The sequence below is a fragment of the Ochotona princeps genome, chromosome 6, assembly GCF_030435755.1.
Source record: "Ochotona princeps isolate mOchPri1 chromosome 6, mOchPri1.hap1, whole genome shotgun sequence".
NCBI lineage: Eukaryota > Metazoa > Chordata > Mammalia > Lagomorpha > Ochotonidae > Ochotona > Ochotona princeps.
In genome coordinates, this window is record NC_080837.1 from 53,373,724 (window position 1) to 53,395,497 (window position 21,774).

General features: G+C 38.0%; 1 protein-coding gene across 7 annotated transcripts in view; it reads right to left on the minus strand.

The window, feature by feature from the left end:
* The window catches only part of HEATR5A (HEAT repeat containing 5A), a 113,480-nt gene that overhangs the window by 62,885 nt on the left and 28,821 nt on the right, over window positions 1-21,774 (minus strand). For 5 of the 7 annotated variants that reach the window (XM_058666311.1, XM_058666304.1, XM_058666305.1 and 2 more), the window contains 10 exons: window positions 21,353-21,564; window positions 20,137-20,245; window positions 17,233-17,382; window positions 16,421-16,595; window positions 10,674-10,834; window positions 9,223-9,478; window positions 8,593-8,748; window positions 5,590-5,840; window positions 2,966-3,077; window positions 469-621 (listed from right to left, as the gene is read on the minus strand). In XM_058666311.1, the coding sequence (XP_058522294.1) occupies window positions 469-621; window positions 2,966-3,077; window positions 5,590-5,840; window positions 8,593-8,748; window positions 9,223-9,478; window positions 10,674-10,834; window positions 16,421-16,595; window positions 17,233-17,382; window positions 20,137-20,245; window positions 21,353-21,564 (1,735 nt within the window). The remainder of the gene's footprint in view (window positions 1-468; window positions 622-2,965; window positions 3,078-5,589; window positions 5,841-8,592; window positions 8,749-9,222; window positions 9,479-10,673; window positions 10,835-16,420; window positions 16,596-17,232; window positions 17,383-20,136; window positions 20,246-21,352; window positions 21,565-21,774) is intronic. The other 2 variants (XM_058666308.1, XM_058666310.1) reach the window with 1 other exon arrangement.

Sequence of the window (21,774 nt, forward strand, 5' to 3'; positions counted from 1 at the left end):
TTACCTTTCCAGAATTCTCATCCATAATTCAAAATTTTGTGTTGGAATGCAATTTTTAACAGTCTACTATCAAAGGGTCCTATTTTAACATATGCATGTATAGACTAAATGGGAACTGTGCTAACTCAATGTAAATTAAGTCAAATTGAAATATTTCTGAAAGGAAGAATGAATAATTAATATAACGCAATTTAAGGGGAATCTTGATAGTTTTTAACTGGACTGCCCTTAATAAAACATTTTCAACTGGGCTGTAATAATTAAAATATACATTAACTTAAATATTAAAATTGTTCAAGTGTGGTTCGTTACATCATACTTTGGCTGACAACAAATCAATTATGTCAAATATAAAAATCACTAGAGGCACACTTTCTCCCTTCCAGTAGGTGAGACACATGGTACCTGTAAGGACAAAGGATGGAAGGAGCCGAAGGAGAGGGAAAGAGAAGACTAAACTCAACCTACCACACAGTGCACCAGCTCGTCCTTCCAGCGTTACCTGCCACGTGAATGAATCTCCTCGGCTCTTTTCTGTTTCTAGATCTTTAGGAGATGCTGGAAAGACACACTTCCACAACAGCAAAACTCGGGCAAGGTGATGACTAACCACTGCAGGACCTGTAATTCATTCAACTTGTCAGTGTAACTGGTCACTGTTAACTTAGCTAGAACTTTCCAATTAATGCAAATATTGTGACTCACTATCATGGTACTATCTGTCTTTTCTCATTTTCTGGATCTGCTGTGACACATAAACGTTCTGAAGTGGAAGGCTATGAACAACCAAACAAGTTACTAACATTATTTTAGAACCACTGATTGAATCATTTCAAGCATTATTATTTCAAAATTTATTCAAGAAGCAGAAACAAAGACAGTTTTCATCTCCTAGTTCACTCAAATGTGATGTCTGTTTAAGAAATAAGAGACTATTGTGCAGCACTACAGGGTAAGACCTGTGACGCCAACATCTATCACAGCAACTGCTGAAGTCCCAAGTGCTCGGCTTCCCATCAGCTTCCTGCTGATGTACGGAGGAAGGAAGTGGAAGACCGCACAAAACCTTTGGCCCCTGCCACCCCAGCATGGTGGATCTCTGAGCTTGCAAGGCGTTGCTTTTTCCAGTTCTGCTGAATGGCCATATGGGAAGTGAACAAGCAGATGGAAGATCTTTCTCTGTGTGTTTCTTTCTCTCTGTAAATCTGCCTTTCAAATAAATAAATAAATAAATCTTTTAAAAATGGATATAATAGCGATATTTAACAGCATTTATTTATTACATCAAAACATAAAATAGGGGCCTAATGCAATAGTCTAGTGGCTGAAGTCCTGCCTTGCAGCCAGTTCTTGTTCCGGTTGCTCCAATTCTCATCCAACTCTCTGCTTGAGGCCTGGGAAAGCAGTAGAGAAAGGCCCAAAGCCTTGGGACCCTGCACCTGCATGGGAAACCTGGAGGGTGCTCTTGGCTCCTGGCTTTGGATCAGCTCAGCTCCAGCCTTTGCGGCTACTTGGGGAGTGAACTGGCAGATGGAGGATCTTTCTCTTATCCAATAAAAATAAATATATCTTTGAAAACAAAATAAAATAAAATGGACAGTCACTGAGAGAATCCATAACTGAGAAAATCTATACAAGCTACCTGCCAATGTACCCTAAGGTACATTACTGCCTCAACAGTGGACAATGCAGCATCTCCTGCCTGGGTAGACTTTAAGACAATGCAATAACATACACATACAGACTAAGTTATGAAAAATGAGTTTATAGTAACTGCAAAGTTAAACCACAAAATTAAGTTTTTCACACCTGAGAACAATATACATGCACACTCTATGAGCCATCCACAGATACACAATATATGGTGGTATCATCTGTAAGTGAATTAAAGTTGCTTTAAAAGACATTAGATAAACTGGGAAGTATAACAACCAGATCAGAAAAAGTAGTTTGCATCCCAAAAATGATTTAATGCAGTTTACTTGCACTTACCTTAGTACAGCATAGCAAATACATTAAAAGTAATTAAAAGTAATTAAACATAAATGGTAAAAGGAATGATAAAAAAATTAATCACCACAAATGAGCTAAAATTAAACATCGGTGATTAATCATCAAGTATGATGTAAAAATTAATAAACCACTCAGATTGTTTTCTAAAATTCACTTCTCTCTCACATACACACACAAAGAATCATAGTTCCTTAGGGAAATGGCTGTGAATATAAAAGCTGGGTATCTGGTCATGTCCCAGAGAAACACATTTTCAGAGAACACTAGATTTATGTTAAAAATACATGAGCCAATTTGAAGAATTTCCTCTGATGAGACAATCTGAGTATTAAAAGGAATGATGAGGTGTTAGCATTGTAGTGCAGCAAGCTAAGTTGCTTCCTGTGACATCCCACGTGGGCACTGCCTTATGTCTCAGCTTCTCTACTTAGAATCCAGATCCTGATATTGACTTGGAAATGCAGTGAAAGAAGGCCAGAATGCTTGGGTCCCTTCCACCTATGTGGGAGAGCTAGAAGAAGTTCTTGGCTCCTGGTTTCAGCTTGAACTAGCCTCAGTCACGGTGGCCATTTAGGGAGTACAGTAGGTGCCAAGAACTCTCCCTTTTTCTGTCTCTCCCAAAACATTTTGGAAGTGAAGTAAGGAAATGGCTTAAGGAAACTAGTTGAAGAAAAAGCAAGTAGCTATTTAAATTATGGCACATATGAACAGTTAGTCGCATCAAATCACATAAAAGAATTCTTTCAGTCAGAAAACATAAAGCATTTAGTGGTTATGTGAACTTTTTTTTACTGTTTTTTTAATTATTATTATCATTTTATGATACATTTTATTATCATTTTATGGGATTTTCCTTATCCCTTCCCCAATTCCCTCCCTCCTCACTGAGTTCCCCTGTATCATTACCATAGTACAGTTCCCAGGTTATGTGAACTTTCTACAAGACTATTACCTAATGTCATCAGAGCAGCAATCAGTAACCATCCAGCTTGTGTACGCTGAGCTGAAAGACGACTGTTTTGAGCAGCAGAACACAGCAAATCTTCTGCTAGTGTCATGATAATCTATTTGAGTAAAGAAGAATATGGTAGAAAAAAATCATCAGCTTACAAGTCACTGGATAGTACAGCAACTAATAACAATCTCTTGAAAACTTAAATATAACAAATAAAAATGATTAACTCTCAATCATAGACTACATGTTAAGATAATGTCATACAGGAAATTACTAAAACTTCAGTTTTCAAGGTTAAATATTGGTATATTGGACAGTACATAGCAACCCTGTAATTCACTGTAAAGTACACAAAACACACGTATCTTTAAACAAGTCTGAATAGCCAGCATTGTACTATGAGACAAAAAGCTGGATATTCAAATTTACAAATAAAGTATGCTTATACAGGGCAAAGGCCAGGAAGCAGATAATATGCATAAAAATATATATCACAAATCACCTCTGCAAAAGCAGCAAGTGTAGAGCTAGCATATAAATGTCCTGAAATGGAAGACTGGTATATTTTAAAACAACCAAGCTATTTAGTACCATTATTTTAGAACCACCAATAGAATTTTTTTCAATCATTATTTTAAACTTTATTCAAGAGGCAGAAACAAAGATTTCTCATCTGCTTGTTCACTCTCCAAATGCCCAAATCTACCAGGGTTGAGCCACGGCAAGAGTCCCACACCAGGAGCCAGGAACTCTCCCTAAGTCTCCTATGTAGACAGCAGGGCCTCAACTACACTACCTCCCAGGGCCTGGACCTGCGAGCTGGAGCCAGGACTCTGATCTCAGGCAGTCTAACATGGGATGCAAGTGTCTTCAGGTCCTAAGCAGTAGGCCCTGACAGTAATCTGTTAAGACTTAGTAGTATAGGGCTCAGCAGTGTGGCCTAGCGGCTAAGGTCCTCGCCTTGATCCCATGTGGCTGCTGGTTCTAATCCCAGCAGCTCCACTTCCTCTCTATCTCTCCTCCTCTCAGTATATTTGACTTTGTAATTAAAAATAAAATAAATCTTTTAAAAAAAAAGACTTAGTAGTATAAATTTAGGATTAACTAGAATAAGGGCAAGACAAATCATTCTAGTCAAAATAGGAAAAACAGACAATATCTTAGAATAGGATTTCAATAATATGGACTAAGAGCTCTTGTCTGAATAATGAGATCTGCAGATATTAATTTTAATTAAACAAATGCAATGACAAATTGTTTTGCCTAGCAAGATGTGATGTATTAGTGCAGAATATAGCTAAATTTTTTAAAAATAAATTGGTACCTCCTCCAGTTGACAACCACTTTAGTCCAATGGCATTGTCAATACCCAAAGCATCTTTGTGAGTTGTTTAGTTAATGAATGGTCTTTGACAGAGCTCCAACAGTGAAGGAAATATTACAAAACTCAATAATGACACAGGAGTGACCATGAGAAAAAAAAGAATAATGATGGTTTATTCTATTAAAAACACTGATAGTTGTGTGAGATGTGGGTTTTAATATCAGATAATATCCTACTACATGTTGTATTTGTGTTTGCACATTTCATTAAATTTTTATGTTTACTTCTCTTCACAATTCTTTGTATAATAAAACTAAATTATTTACTTTCTTGGTTCAGCATTGAAAACACTACACTCAAAAGCACAAGATTTATCCACAAAACTCTTTTATATCACTACTATTTTGCGGGGTATTGTTGAGTATCATTATAAACTGATGAGGTTTTACATATTAAAGGTGTTTTAAGCTACCGTAGCAATTATTTCTGATGTGGAAATTACTCAGTCTTTGGTCAGTGGGAGCCCCCTTAGGATATCCCCTTTTATCTCTTTGATAAACAAGTTTCTTGCTTTCAGGCACAACAACACACCATAATTTTACACTGTGCATTTTTCCTGTCCCACATTTATAGTGAGTCTCTCTCTTCTAGAAAAGCAGGAACTTTCTGGTTGGAATTCATATTTGGAGTCATAACTGGGTATGTTCTGTTACTGGGTTATCATTGCTTCTAGGCTCTGGACAGCCAAAACAATATAAGCATTTTTCAACAAAGAACATTTTGAGTTCATAAACATCTTCATCATTATGTATCTAAAGTCGGTATGCAAACAGACTTCAAAGTAATAGCACTAATAAAACCACTGATCATAAAATTATTACATAAAGTTTAATGGTTCTTTCACAGCTTAATTTGTCTTTTACAATGGAATTTTAAATGTATTACACACTACACAGCAGGGCCAGACAACAAAATAAAACCTTTAGATACTTCTAACTGAAAGTACAGAAAATATTCCTTTATTTGTATGAGTATGAAAATTTTTATACATTTTAAATAAGCTATCCTTTCATTTTTCACAGCAATTATATTGACAATATTTAACTCATTTTTTTACAATATTTAACTCATTTTTTACAATATTTAACTCATTTTTTTTTATAATATTTAACTCTTAAAGAACAGAATTGCTTAGATATGTGCCCTGCATGTTTTTGATTGGATGATATACAAGACGGTGACATTTTTAGGAAACACCTGAAACATCCTTACCACATATAAAGAATGAAATCATTACCTTGCCCTTTCCATGTGGAATTCCTAAAGGACAATGTTTCACTGCTCCCAACAAAGCCGCCACAGCAAAACTAAATCCAGTCACTGCTTCAGGTGAAGACTTGTGTACAGAGAGCCGTTCCAGGCAGCGATCTAAGAGCGGCGTTAGGTAGGAAGGTAATGCCACAGCAATGCAATGTAAACACCACGCTGCAGCTAGCCGAACGGAAACGCTAGGATGAAGAATAACTGAAATGACACTGTCAAGAAGGCCTGGAGGGACAGAATAAACAAGCGATGACTTAGGTACATGGATAAAACTCACTCAGCCACAAAATAGCCAAAAAAACCAATAGCCACATGCATAACAAACAATAAGATCCAACTGATCGATCAACTGATTGATTGACTGACTGGAATGATAGAATAAAGTCCCATCTACAGATTTACTTCCTGAAAGCTAGTGAGGTCTTGGGACCAATACCAGGAGCTGGAAACACTTACATGGGTGGCAGGAATCTAATCAGTTGAACCATCACCAGTGTCTCCCAGAATCTACATTAGCAGGAAACTAGGAGGCTAGAGCTGCAGCTGGGTACTAAACATAGGCTCCCCAGTGTGGGAGATGGGCATCCAAGCCAGCAATTTAACTATCAAGCCAATTGCCTACTGAAAACCACAATCAGTCATTAAGTGATAACTGGAGAAATTTTTTTTTTTTTTAAGATTTTATTATTATTGGAAAGCCAGATCTACAGAGAGGAGAGACAGAGAGGAAGATCTTCCATCTGATGATTCACTCCCCAAGTGAGCCTCAATGGGCCGGTGTGCTGATCCGAAGCCGGCAACCTGGAACCTCTTCCAGGTCTCCCACGCGGGTGCAGGGTCCCAAAGCTTTGGGCCATCCTCCACTGCTTTTCCTAGGCCACAAGCAGGGAGCTGGATGGGAAGTGGAGCTGCTGGGATTAGAACCGGCGCCCATATGGGATCCCGGGGTATTCAAGGTGAGGACTTTAGCTGCTAGGCCACGCTGCCGGGCCCGAGAAATATTTCTAACATTTGCTTTCCTTCATGCAAACTAGATTAAATTAAGTCAGCAAACCAAAAATTCTTTTGTTTGTTGAAGAAGCCAATATTTTGCCTGTTTTTAAAAAAAAGTATTTATTTACTTTTAAAAGACAAGTTAGAGAGGAGACACAGAAAGAAAAATCTTCCATCTGCTGTTTCATTCCCCAAATGGCCACAATAGTCAGGACCAGGCCAGGCCAAAGTCAGGAGGCAGGAACTTCTTCTGGGTTCCCCACTTGAGTGGCAGGGCCCAAGACTTTCTCAGACACACTGGAAGGTAGTTGGGTGGGAAGTCAAGAAGTTGGGACTTGAACCAGCTTTTACAGATGCTGGCACTGCAGGTGGTAGCTTAACACACAAAGCCATACAGCCAGCCCCAATGCTCTGGCTTCATTGGCCTGACATCATTATTAAGCAGGTAGTAGGAATTAAAAATCATTAACAAATAATAAAGGCACCTTAAAAAAAGTCACACTTTGACTCATGCTTTTATGGTTTTTCATCTCTTCTAATTCATTTACTGCATAACTGATAACACTTCCTATCTATCAAATTACTCGTATTTGTGAACAAAATGTCATTATCCAGGTTTCACTGGGTCCTTAGCGGACTGCTAATCTATTAAAAGTCTAATGGCACCACTAGTGAGAAACCAAAAACATTGACACTTACTAGGATTCAATATCTCATCCAAAAATACTGTGCTTGGCATAGTAGTTAAGACACTACTTGAGATGCTCACAACTCATACCAAAGTGCCTGGCTATGAACCCAGCTCAACCTCCAATTCCAGCATCCTGCTAATGTGCATCCTGGGAAACAGTAAGCGATACAGCTGAATTAGTTAAACCCCTGCCCCCAGAAGTGGGAGACCTGAATCAAGCTCTGCACTACTGATTTTAGCCTGGCAGTCCTAGCTATTACAGGCATTGGGGAATGAAGCAGCTGTTGGGAAAATTCTGTGTATGTCTTTCCTTCTGTGTCTTTTAAAAACTATGCAAAAAGAAAAACCATTTAAATTTCCTGTCAAACTGATACCTAAATATTATGTGTTCCAGATTCAAATAGATTTTAATCACAAATATAATGTAAGGATCTAGGCAGCAGGAAATCTGAAAAAGCCAATAAAATACACTTTGAAAGGTAAGTATTAAAAAGAAGAGAGTCACTAGACACCACATATTGCACAATTCCCTTGATAAGAAATGTACAGAATGATTAGAGGTTGTCAGGGGCTGGAGAATAAAGCAGTGGCAGAGACAGTTAACAGCACGCGATGAAACACGAAGTGGGGGCCCGACAGTGTGGCCTAGCAGCTAAAGTCCTTGCCTTGAACGCACCGGGATCCCATATGGGCGCCGGTTCTAGTCCCGGCAGCTCCACTTCCCATCCAGCTCCCTGCTTGTGGCCTGGGAAAGCAGTCGAGGATGGCCCAATGCTTTGGGACCCTGCACCAGCGTGGGAGACTCGGAGGAGGTTCCTGGTTTCCGGCTTCGGATCGGCGCACTGGCTGTTGCGGCTCACTTGGGGAGTGGATCATCGGATGGAAGATCTTCCTCTCTGTCTCTCCTCCTCTCTGTATATCTGACTTTGTAATAAAATAAAATCTTAAAAAAAAAAAAAAAAAAAAGAAACACGAAGTGGACACAGGTTGTGGGTGTGCAACTTTGCATATATATCAAAACCACAAACTGCTAGGGTGAACTTTTTTTGTGACTTTTACCTCAACAAAGATATTATAAACAGTGATCAAATAATTTCAATAAATCAAAGACTCAAATACACACATATTTTTAAATAATCTTGATTATAAATTTCTCATGAAACAGTTCTAAGAAATGTAAGGTAGGATCTGTAATGAGTGAGTTATATGAAGGAGATTTCCTTCCCTGGGAGGAATCTACCTAGAATACAAATTAAAACAAAAACTCTGGTAATTCACAAACAAGAGACGTACCTGCACTTGAATCCAACAGCAAAGGGGCAGCTGTGGTGCCCAGACCATGTATGAGATTTCCAAGCTCTTGTAACGCACATACTAGCATATGCTGGCTAGCTGCTACGTCTGTAGAAGCAAGCCGGGTTTCCAAATTACCATCACTCATCCCTGCATCTAAAATAAATGCAAGAATTAACTATGTATCACCATTTTATTAAGATGCACTGTAGGGGATGGGTGTTAGAAGCAGAAAAGCACAGAAGCAAAATTACCAAAGCTACTTAATCTGTATGAAACTCTTGAGGCAATAACGAAACATCTGAATAGGAACTTACAGCAAGAGAAAAAAACTGAATAAATTTAACTCCCAAGTTAAAGCAACCTAATCAGAGACTCTTTATTCTCTTAGCAAGAGCCACTGAAAAGGAAGACTTGGAAAACTAAAAGATATTTCAATAATAGTGATAGTAAAGGTAAACAGAGTAGGGTTCAGATAGCACAGGAAATGAACTAATTAAACACTGTTTTCTGGCAGACTATTATCAGCCCCCAAGATACTTGCATTAATATAGTAATATACCAGTTCAGTTTATCCAAAGGCACAATCCTCTTAAAACTGTTTAAATAGACTCTTAAGAAAATCCATACCCATAACTTTCTTTAGCTTCCAGATGGCCTGGCAAATCTCCTTTGCAGCAGCAATTTGAGCCTTTTCTCCAAGAAGGCCTCCTATGGTAGCTCGAAGGACAAATGAGACACAACGACGAGAACAGACGGCATCAATCTGAGCTTGGGCAGCTTTTGAGTGTGACTGTGACACAAGGCTTAGGACATGAGAAAGAAAGGCAGCAAAATTTTTCTCTAGCCAACCTCCTCCTAGTGTTGAAATAAATACCACGTAAGCCTAAAAGAGAAAGGAGTTCATCTTCAAACTTGTTTCCAACTCTTTGCTAATATTTTTTCACAATATGTAAAATTCATCAATATTTCCTCTTTCTTCACTACAAATTAAATTTCCTTACTTGTAACCAGTTGATATAAATAAATCTAGCACCATTTTTTTTTAAAAATCAAAAGTGCAGTACAAAGACTTTCAAATGAGATTTCATTTATGTTGCTTCTGTCTTACTTTGGTGAGATTGTGAGAAGTTAATAGACTCAACTTAGCCAGCTCATATGTAAAAACTGTCATAGCTTTTCTGAACAAAGGTTTCAGGGTACTTTGCATTCTGAACAACACATACCCAATTCAAACATATGAACACATTATAAGAATTAATTATGCTCCAGCACCATAACTCTAAGGGAATTGAGTTCTAAAAACCTGAAAGGCAAGTTTACAGTGATGAATGGCACTATTCGGCATTTTCATGAATGTTAATGATCTGGTCTTACTTCAGAGACACAAAGGCAAGCAGTTTTCTTAGTAATCTGTTCCTTAGAAACACACAGCTTAATTCCAAGTATACTTGGAAGCTCATGTTTTCATGAGTCTATGTACAGTATAAAACAATGAATTTTTTTTAAATGCAAGATTGCTGTGAACCATAGTAACATTAAGGAGGAAAAAAAGGTAATTCATGGGAAAGAATGCAGAAATCTCTATTTTATTCTGTAATACATTTTCCTAATTCAGCCATTAAAATTTTATTAAGGATCAAAAATCTAAGAACCATTATATTTATTTAGAGTTGAAACAATACAAAATATTGTTGCCTATACTGAATAATAGGAACCAAATAGCTTACATTTGACTGAATAGGCTCAAAGAAACATAATGGAAACATATCAAACCATAAAATCCCACAAAACACAAAGGCTCGAAATAAAGCAAAAACATAGGTTGTTTGTGTTTCAACAAACATAAACAAAAAACTTCAATAATAGCAACTTCAAAAAACATTGTGGGTAATAGGGTTCTGTTACTTGTAACCTAGCTTTTAAAAACTGCTTTGGCTTTCCCATGATCTATGTATAAATACAAGAGCATAAAAGGTAAGCAGTGACCTTGCAAAGTATCACTTTGGGGAAATCTGACATTAAAATTTCAATGATAGGCCAGTAAAAATTAGGCATGTGCACTGATTTGTGATTCCAACCTGTGTAACTCCAACTCGAACATCTCTACTGACTGAACTGGTTCCTTTCAGCATATCTCCGCTGGCCCGAAGAAAGCCTGAACTCCCACGAAGAAACCCTGTTCCTAGTAATTCCAGAACTTCCTCCAGAGTTACTCTGCGTGTGCTTTGACGTGAGGCTGCTATAATAAAGAACAAAACATATTTTTACTTGATAAATTTTAATGCATATTCTTGATTTACAAAAAAGCCAGCATGATATATAGAACGTTGGGTTCAGAGATGAAATCAGAATGGACTCGCAAATTACCATGGCAAGGATATTTATAAAGTGTATAAATCTTAAAGCCCATGCCCCAGTGCTCTCTTTCCATCATTAAGTTGAAAAGATACCATTCTTCTGAACAAGGGAAGGAATATGTGGTTGGCCTGGCAAATAAGATGATAACACTGTACACCAGATTACTGGGGTTTAACTCTTGGTTTCGGCTTCTGAAACCAGTTTCCTGTCAATGTAGACCGTGGTAGGCAGTGGTGACAGCTCAGGCAGTTGGGTTACTGGCATGTAGATGGAAGACCATGTGAACTCCCAGCTTTGGCCCTAGGTACTATGGGAATTTGGGGAGTGGATCAGCAGAAAGAAGTGTGCTCTCTTAAATAAACAAAAATTAGCAACAAAGAAATAAATGAAAATGGCATACAATGCAATGAAAATCCTTTCACATACTAAAAACGCCAAAAACTATAGTTTTATTTTTCTAAATGCTACAACTTTTAATGACAATTTTATAAAGCAACCACTATGCCCTATTTTAAAAAATTCTCCACTGGCAATACTTTTGTTACTTCCTTAGTCTGTGAAGAAATTAAAGTTTAACATTACTAAATTCCTCTGCTGGCTCCTAGGCTCTAATACTCAAGAGAAAACTGGCAAATGCCATATGAGATACCCCATAATTTGGGTTTCAGCCCCAAATGTATTTTCAATTCCAGTTTCTTGCAGGTGACACCCTGAGAGGCAGAAAATGATGACTCAAGCAGTAAGGTTCTGTTGCCCACACGACAAACATGGCTGGAGTTCTAGGCTTCTGGCTTTGACAGTGGCCCAGCCCAGTACTGTTTCCATATGGGAGTGAACAAGAGGATGGGAAATCTTTTCTTGGTGTGTGTTGTATGTCTACCTTTTCTCTCAACTCTCCCTTTCAATTAAAATAAAATAACAAAAATAATGTTTATTCAAAAATCAAGACTAGGGCCCAGTGCCATTGCCTAGCAGCTAAAGTCCTCGCCTTGCACGCGCTGGGATACCACATGGGCACCAGTTCTAATCCCAGTGGCCACGCTTCCCATCCAGCTCCCTGCTTGTGGCCCGGGAAATCTGTCAAGGACGGCCCAAAGCTTTGGGATCCTGCACCTGCATGGGAGACCAGGAAGAGCTACTGACTCCTGGCTCCTGGCTTCGGATTGGCACAGCTTCAGCCGTTGCAGACGCTTGGGGAGTGAACCACTGGACAGAAGATCTTCCTCTCTGTCTCTTCTCCTCTCCGTATATCTGACTTTCCAATAAAAATAAAATAAATCTAAAAAAAAAAAAAAAACCAACAAAAAAACAGAGAAGGGTAAATGAAGTCAAGAATTCCGGGGTTGGGAATCACTACGACTTTAAAAAGACATCAGGACAAGATTTATTGACAGGTGACATTTCTGTGAGTGTAGTGACATTTGTGTGAATGTAGTGACAGATTAAGAAGGAGGATATCTAGAAAACAAAAGTGTGAAAAAACAGGGAACAGCTATAGTAATGCAGCCTCTAGAAGGGTACAAGACCCAGTTGAGTTCACACAGGGTAATGTGGACGCGGTGACTGAGGAGGTACAGGAGACAGGCTATGGAACCATATATGACACCTTGCTGATCTCTCTAATAAGCATGTTGCTGACATAAGTTCAGCTGCCAGTCAAGGAACTTGAGCAGAGGAGTAACAGAACATGTACTGAGAACATCTTGCTGTCTATGGGCAGAAGCAGAAGTATGGAGAGCTATGACAGCTGACGGTGATTTGGATCAAAGCACAGTAGTGTAGACGCAGTCTGGATATACAAGCAGGCATAATTTTCAATTTTCCTAGAAAAAAATCAAGCTTACAAAAAAAAAACCTTGCAAAAACAGTATAATAAACATCCATTTACTTTTCACCTGGACTCATTTCTTTTTTTTTTTTAAAGACTTATTTATTTTATTACAAAGTCAGATATACTGAGAGGAGGAGGGACAGAGAGGAAGATCTTCCATCCGATGATTCACTCCCCAAGTGAGCCGCAACAGCCAGTGCGCGCCGATCCGAAGCCGGGAACCTCACACGGGTGCAGGGTCCCAAAGCATTGGGCTGTCCTCAACTGCTTTCCCAGGCCATAAGCAGGAAGCTAGATGGGAAGTGGAGCTGCCAGGATTAGAACCGGCGTCCATATAGGATCCCGGGGCGTTCAAGGCAAGGACTTTAGCTGCTAGGCCACGCCGCCGGGCCCTGGACTCATTTCTTTTTTTTTTTTTAAAGATTTATTTTATTTTTATTACAAAGTCAGATATACTGAGAGGAGGAGAGATAGAGAGGAAGTGGAGCTGCTGGGATTAGAACCAGCGGCCACATGGGATCAAGGCGAGGACCTTAGCCACTAGGCCACACTGCCAAGCCCCCTGGACTCATTTCTAAAACCCTCATTACTTTTCCACAATAGAGTTACAGCCAGCTGTTCTACAGGATGATCCTTGATACGAGTTTGTCTGGAAAAGAACTACGTAGACATACTGCATCCTTAATGTATAACACCAACAAGCAAAGGATGATGTTAATATGTCCCAACATTGGTGAACACTTGGATGAGTCTCCAGATTTATGTACTGCAAAATTTTCATTTATAATTATAATGCAATCTGGTAATACTTTAAGATGCCATAAATATTCTGTAACCCATCACATTCTCATTCATAAATCCTTTGAGAATTCCTAATTCCATAAATTATTTCTGTAATGATTATAAAAACGTAATTTCTAACAACTATTCCTTCTATAGTTATTAGTTGGCATTCTGCCATAAAATTTTTTTTTCTCTTTTTTATTCATATTCTGTCTGCATTGATTCCCTTCTTGCTTAACTGTCACTATGCATTTTGATGTTAATGCATCCTAGATTTGACCAGTAAGTCTCTTGAGAATGCTAATCTGTGCAGACTGCTTCTCTTTTGATATCAGATAGTTGGGGTCATCATGAACTTTCCCAGCCCTGACCCCAGAATTAGCTATTTCCTCAAGGGGTGCTGGTTCTACATGTGTTTTAAGATAACCAAGTACAATAGATGTTGAGTGTGAAAGAGAGGAGTTAAGGGTGACTTCACAAATTTTGGCTTAAACACCTGGAAGGACAGAACTGTCAAACTATTTAAGCAAGCATGCAAGTACAGCAGACACATGTATGTATGGGGGAAGGAAGAAAAAGTTCAGTTCAATACAAAATAACTTGAAACGATAAATAAGCATCCAAACTGAGGTGTGAAAGGACAGCTGAATATCAAAAGTCTGAAGTCCAAGACAGAAATTGGGCTAAAGATATAAATACAGGAATCACTGATACAGAGATGGAATCCAAGATGAAGACCAAGCCTTTTCACAGAAAAGGCAAACCACCATCAGAAAAGAGTGAACAGGACTACACAGTGAGGAGGAAGGAAAACTATGTGAGCATGAGGCCTTAAAAGGCAAGAGAAAAAGGATAGAGAAGGAACACTTGAGATAAACGCTGTTGAAAGGTCAAGGTTGATTGGGAAATGCCCAGTGATTTGCCTAAGCTACTTGTAAGAACATAAACTCCACAAGAACGATTTTGTTTATGTTTTATTTATATATTTCATGTTCTCAGAACAGATCCTGGCCCAGTATAAACACTCAAAAATATTATGATAGGAAAAGGTTTAAATATGATAAGTAAGAATAGGAAAAAAACTGTTCTGCATCACCAATCAGCAGAAAAATACAAACTAAAATAACAGGAAGAAATCACCTAATAACCTATCAAAATAGCTATCAGCAAAAAGCAAAACATCAGTGTCACCAAAGACATAGAGAAACTAAAGTTCTTACACACTGTTGGTTAGAACACAAAATGGTATAGCACTATAAAACTAGTATGAAAGCTCTTTCAATAAAGCAAAAAATAGGGGCAGGCCTTGTGGCACAGTGCCTCACAGTGGAAGGATTCAAGTTTCACCTGCTCCATTTCCAAGCTGGCTTCCTACTAATACACCTGGGAGGCAGCAGCTGATGGCTCACATACACAGTTCCTCTCACTCATGTGGGAGACCCAGCTGGAGTTCCTGGCTCTTAGTTTTCGCCTGGCCCAGTTGTGCTGTTGTAAACAACTAGAGAATGGATCAGCAGATGGAATGTCTCTCTCCTATGCCTGACTCTATCCCCCAAGCCTCATAAACTTGAAAGAAAAAGAAATCTTCTGAAGACCTAAATTGCAAAGAAAAGAGAAAGTACGTTCTTAATTGCTGGAGAAGGTTTTATTTATTTATTTACTTACTTACTTACTTATTTATTTAAATATGGGGAAAAAAATCAAAACATGTTTGGTAGAAAACAGTGAGAGGAAAAATCTGATACTGAGGAGAGAATGGGAGGCATCTTAGAGCAAGGTCCTCACATACATAAGAAGATGAGCTCTAACAAGAGACAGGATAATTCCTTTTTAATAAAAATGGTAAAGTCAGGAAGAGATTCTGCTTTGTAGGGAGATCTGGTAGAGGAGCCTATAAAAACAGACCATCATGTTAAGGTACAACAATGGAAGAGGTCTGAGATGACAAGAGGGAAAAATATTCAAGAAGTAGTGAGTTAAGCAACCACTAGTGATACCAGCAGTCCATACTGGAGTATCAGATCATGTCACAATTGCCCCAGTACTGACCCAGCTTCTTGCTAGTGTGTCTGAGAATGTACCAGATGATCGCATAAGTAAATGGGCCCTGGCTTTAGTTTGGCCCAGCCCTGCCTATTATATCCATTGGAAAATGAACCAGAAAACAGAAGATGCTTCCTTTTTTCTTTTTCTCCCTCAGTTTCACTCTGACTTCTAGATCAATAAATCAGCTACTGAATACTTTATGATTTATTTTTTATAAAAAAGGTCATAATGTAAAGGAATATGATATTGAACATAGCCCATTACACTCCAAGTGTTTAATATTTCCTCATACATCTCCTGAAGTATTTGAAGAAGAAATTTTAGGACCTATAGCAGTATCTGTGGGGGGAAAAATTGGCTGAGAAAGCCAGCATTGCAGTAAAACAGGTTAGACCACCACCTGCCAACAATGGTACTCCATTTGGGTGCTGGTTTGGTTCCGAGCTGCTCTACTTCCTACCCAGCACCCTACTGTGAACATGGCGTAAGTCCTTGGATTCAACCACGTGGGAATACAGATGAAGTTCAAGGCTCTTGGCTTCACCTAGGCCCAGTCTCAGTCATTGCAGCTATTTGTGGAGTGAACCAGCAGACAAAAAGTCTCTCTCATTGTCTCTCCCAATCTCTGTAACACTGCCTTTAAATTAAATTATACATATATATGTGAATAGATATAAATTTTTTTAAAAAGAAATTTGGCTGATAGAATGCTGCTTCTTAATAGTAGGTAGCTATAAGCTATACATATTTGCTTATAACAACTGGAAAATTATTGAAGATATTCTGAAAATAATTACATTAATTTACCTGCTCCTGGATGTTTAGAAATTATAGCTTTAGCCAATATTGTGCCCAGTAGCTTTGAAACTGAAATCCGCACATCATAATTAGAACCTTCAAAGGACTTAAAACATAGTGTGGCCACACTGTCCAGGTCTGTACTCCACATAAAAATGGCCTCATTCTGAAGTTCAAGGAGACACTATTCAATTGGATAAACAGAAATTAATGAAAAACAAAATAAAAATGTCAGGATTAAATTTATGTAACTTGTAGAGACTACCACAATCTAACAAAGAAAATTCACAAATCCAAGGTAGCAACCTAGTGATCACAGCATTTATAGTGAGTATTAACATTCACTGATATTATAGCATGTAAGACAATATTCCCACAAAGGGTGTTAGAAGGAACCAATTTTAAGTTAGAACTGTATTAAAAACGCTCTTAAAATCAATCTGTCAGCTATGTACAACTATAATTTCAACATAAAAAGAAAATTTTATGATCTAACCTACTGTACTAAGAAGGCATGACTAAATACAAAGTTACTACGAAGCAAAATAAAGTTTACATGTAAATTTAGGTTGCAGAATTACAGAGGGAAAGCATAACAGAATGGAATGAGTACATAAGAATCTGGAAACAAACTTCCCATGATGTGTTGCTAACTGACTGAACCCTGGGCAAATCATTAAACTCCTGAACTTGTGTTTCCTCAGCTGATCACCAAGGCTATGGCTCTCGATGATTGGCAGTTGCTAACGCATACACAAAGATAATCTGACTTAATTTCTTTACACGTACTTTTAGCAAGGCTGCTCTACAGATCATTTTACCTTTGCAGCAGCACAACGAACGGCCATGGATCTATCTGTTAAGCAGGATCTAGCTGCTTTATAAATATCTCTGTGGCAAGGTGTAGCAGCAGCTCCTAGTCCTTTCAAGATATTTTGCAGACTCAGCATAATCTCATAACGACCTTGAGACTGTCACAAAGGAAGGAGAAAGAAATATTTACACAAGAAAAAGAATATTATGAAGAATGACACCAAAAATCGATATTTATTTTTGTGCGTTCCAACCAACTCATTCAGATAAGAAACATTAATAATTACTATTATAGGAGGTACTTACTATTTAAAAGGTAGAAACATTCCAATAATACACAAAATTGTCATGAAGATTATGTAAAATTATATAGGCAATGCTTGGCAGGCAATTATTCAGCCTAGCAGTTGAGATGCCTGAATCTACCCACAAGAAGATTCATATGAAGTCCTACGTTCCGGTTTTGGCTAAGTCTAGACTCAGCTATTACAGCATCTCAGTAATAAATTAGCAGATGGAAGCAATCTCTCATACAACTTAAAAAAAAAAAAAGGTGGGCCTGGCACAGTAGCCTAGTGGCTAAAGTCTTCACATTACATGCGCCAGGATCCCCTGTGGGTGCTGGTTTATATCCCAGCACCCCACTTCCCATTCAGCTCCCTGCTTGTAGCCTTCAAAAGCAGTAGAGGATGGTCCAAAGCCTTGGGACCCTGCATCCATGTGGGGGACCTGGAAGAAATTCCTGGCTCCTGGCTTTGGATCAGTTCATCTCTGGCCATTGTGACCACTTGGGGAGTGAATCAGCAGACAGAAGATAATTCTCTCTGTCTCTCCTCCTCTCTGTGCATCTGTCTTCCCAATAAAAATAAATAAATCATTTAAAAAAAAAGCAGGGAGGGCCTAAGTGCTGGGACCTGTACTCATATGGAAGAGCTAGAACAAGCTCATGGTTCCTAGCTATAACCTGGCCCAGCCCAGAGTACAGTGACCACTTGGGGAGTGAACCAGCAGATGGATAATCTCTCTTACTCTCTAACTTTGTGCTTCAACTAAGTAAGATAAATACTTAAAAGAAAAGAAAGAAAGCATTAGTAACAGAACAGATAAACAGAAGAATGAACCAGTAAACTCGGAATGAATCACATAGCTCAGAGACAGGCTTTTTGAATATATATTCTCAGAGACACAAAAAAATAAAAGATAAAGAAAGTTTATGGGAAACAGCATAGCATGAAAACAGCAAATACCTGGATTATTTGGACTCAAGAGAAACTTGAGAATGCCAAATGGGAAGAGCATAGTCAAAAAGAATATGATAAGAAATATCCCAAATGAAGAGAAATATACAATGGCCCAGGTGACCAGATGGTGACACAGCACGTAAAACTGCTGCCAATAACACTGACATCAAATATGGGCACCAGTTCAAGTACGAGCTGTTCCATTTCTAAACCAGATCCCCACTAATGAACCTGGGAATGCAGCAAACGATGACCCAAGTGCTTAGGCCCCTGCATTCAGGAGAGAGACCCAGAAGAAGCTCCTGTTCCTGGCTTCAGTGTGGCCCAGCAGCAGCCACTGCAACAATTTGGAGATTGAACAGTGCATAGAAGACCTTTCTCTTAATCTGTAACTTTGCCTTTCAAATAAATTTTTTTTAAAGCAAATAATTAATGCAAAAAGGTTACACATATTCATGTAGTTTGTCATATTTATCAAGAAAGCACAAAACATGAAAAAAATCATATCTTTTTAATATTTAGTTGAACGTGCAGCCCACAGAATGGGAGTAGATCTTTGCGCACTACAAATGGGCAGACACTTCACAAAGGAACAAACCCAAAGGCAAATAAACATATGAAAAAATGCTCAAGTTCCCTGGCAATAAGGGAAATCCAAATTAAAACATCAATGAGGTACCACCTAACGCCAGTAAGACTGGCCCACATGAATAAAAGCACCAACGACACTTGTTGGCGAGGTTGCGGGGGAAAAGGGAACCCTACTCCACTGCTGGTGGGGCTGCAGGCTGGTACAACCTCTATGGAAATCAGTATGGAGAACATTCAAACAATTCAAAATCAACATACCGTATGATCCAGCAATAGCACTCCTAGGAATATATCCAGAACACTTGTTTTATGAGAAACCAACATACACTCCTATGTTCATAGCAGCACAATCAGTAATTGCAAAAACATGGAAGCAGCCAAAATGCCCATCAGCAGAGGATTGGATAAGAAAGCTATGGTTCATCTACTCCATGGAATACTACTCAGCTGTTTAAAAAAACAAAATGCAGTTCTTTGTGGCCAAATGGGCCAAACTGGAAACCATAATGCTAAGGGAAATGAGCCAATCCCAAAAGGTTAAATACCACATGTTTGCCTTAATTTAAGATGATATGATGTTATGTATAACATGTTATGTTATGTATGTTATATGTTACGTATAAACTAAAATTGAAATGTCAATGAGGTGGTCACAGAAGGTGGTTAAGAACTCGCATTTACTTTTAACATGCTGGTTACTCATTACTATGCCAACTAATTCCATAATGATGTAAATTTTTGCTGATGGTATGTTGGAGCTTTTAATTGACTGGGATGATACTCTGCTGGCTCTGTCTTCAGACCAGAGAGGGTATACCTAAGAAGCCATTGAACTTGACTGGACAATAAGATGCTGGACTCTATGTTTGGTATATGCTTGCAATGGGGGAATCTCAACTGAACTTGAACTGTGGTTATGCAACAAGGTGGAGGAATCCACCATGGTGTGAGGGTTTAGGGAGGGGTGGGGAGAACCCAAGTACCTATGAAACTGTGTCACATAATACAATGTAATTAATGAATTAAAAATAATAAATAAAAAAAATAAAAAAATATTTAGTTGAATGTGTGGTAACTTACCTCAGCACTCTTCATGGCTTTAAGAATATTCCCAACTGTATCAGTAAAGGTGTTACCTAGTATTCTACCCAATTTCTTGTATAAGGAACCCAAACATACCACAGCAGCACTGAAATGATATTTAAATTATAAATTAGGCTAAGAAAACCAATATAAAAAAATCTTAGAATATGCAAAAGTGATTTAGAAAAATTTTTCTACTGTCGTGGTCATGTTTTCCCTTTCTTGGAAACATCTTTTGAAACAAAAATGAAAAAGTCTCATTTACTATATTTTCTCTTGCAAGTTACACATTTGATGTTTTATCCAAGAAACCACTGTCATATTCAAGACTACAAAAATTTACTAGGCTTTTTACCTTGAGAGTTTAATAGTTTAGCTAATATATTTCAATCTATGGCCCATTTTGAGTTAATTTTTTGTAGATGATACAATAGAAGGATAAGAAAACCAGTGGTTTGCATCTTGATAGTCAGCTGTCTGGAAGGAAAAGATTAATTTTACTTTGAAAGGATAAAATTCCCTCTGTGGGCATAATACTGAGGTGAATAAGCTAAGCATACCTTTGATAACAAGAATTTTAAAAGGCTGCATCATTCTTAATTTAGATCTCAACAAAATGATCTATCCATCCCTCAAATTTCTTACAAACTGAAAATTTGCAAAATATTTTCATAGCATTTGAGTCATATACCAGATAATCAAAGATGGACTTACTTATAAAGAGTAAGAGAAACAAGCCATAAGGCTCCCATCAAATTTGAAACCTGAAAATTTCATGGGAGAATATGTTCTGTTACAAGCAAAAAATCAGAACAACATTCTACAGTCACTGCTGTGGAACCAGGGTGCTCATGGCCCATTCTAAAATCAAAGGTGATAAAAGGAATTGAATCTCGTGAAATAAACTAAGCCATTACTTTTAGGTTCTTAGAAGAATATTCTCCCAAGATACTTATTGTCAGTTTCACTACCAAGAACCAAGGAATTATAAATAACACCCCAAATCTGAAGAACTCTGAATATTTTCGTTGTAGGCACTCAAGTACTAAAATTTGAGAAAACATCAAATACACATAACATTTTCCAAAAGGAACTTTCTCAGCCAAAGAATAACGTTAAAGTTAGATTTTAAAATTCAGTTTCAAAACACCTGTGAAGTAGTTTTGGTACTTAATGAATAAAATTGGAACAAGAAAGATGCAATTTAACTTACAGTTTAGTGGGAAGATAACTTGGAGAATCATCTTTACTACGAATAAGATCATTACACTTATCGATTGTCTCATAAACAGAGAATGTGTCTCCAATACTATAAAGTATGGCTAGATTCTTGGCAAGAAGTTTGCGAGTAGGAGGCCCTGGGGAACTGTTCAACAAATATAGAAGCTGTTCAACAAGACTCTTCTGTTTCTCCCTAACATCATTCTGGAAAGAGATGGAACAGAAACATATTTCCAAGTCAACACAAAGGTAACCCTGCAATTTCTCTTTTATATATTTAAGAATTAAAAAGGCTCTAAATAAGCTGATATCATGGCTACTGTGCTACACTAACAAGCAGTTTGTTGCCTGCTAACATGTCCAAAAAATAAATTCCAAGCCACACTACTCCATAGTCTCTGTTAACAAAGAAAA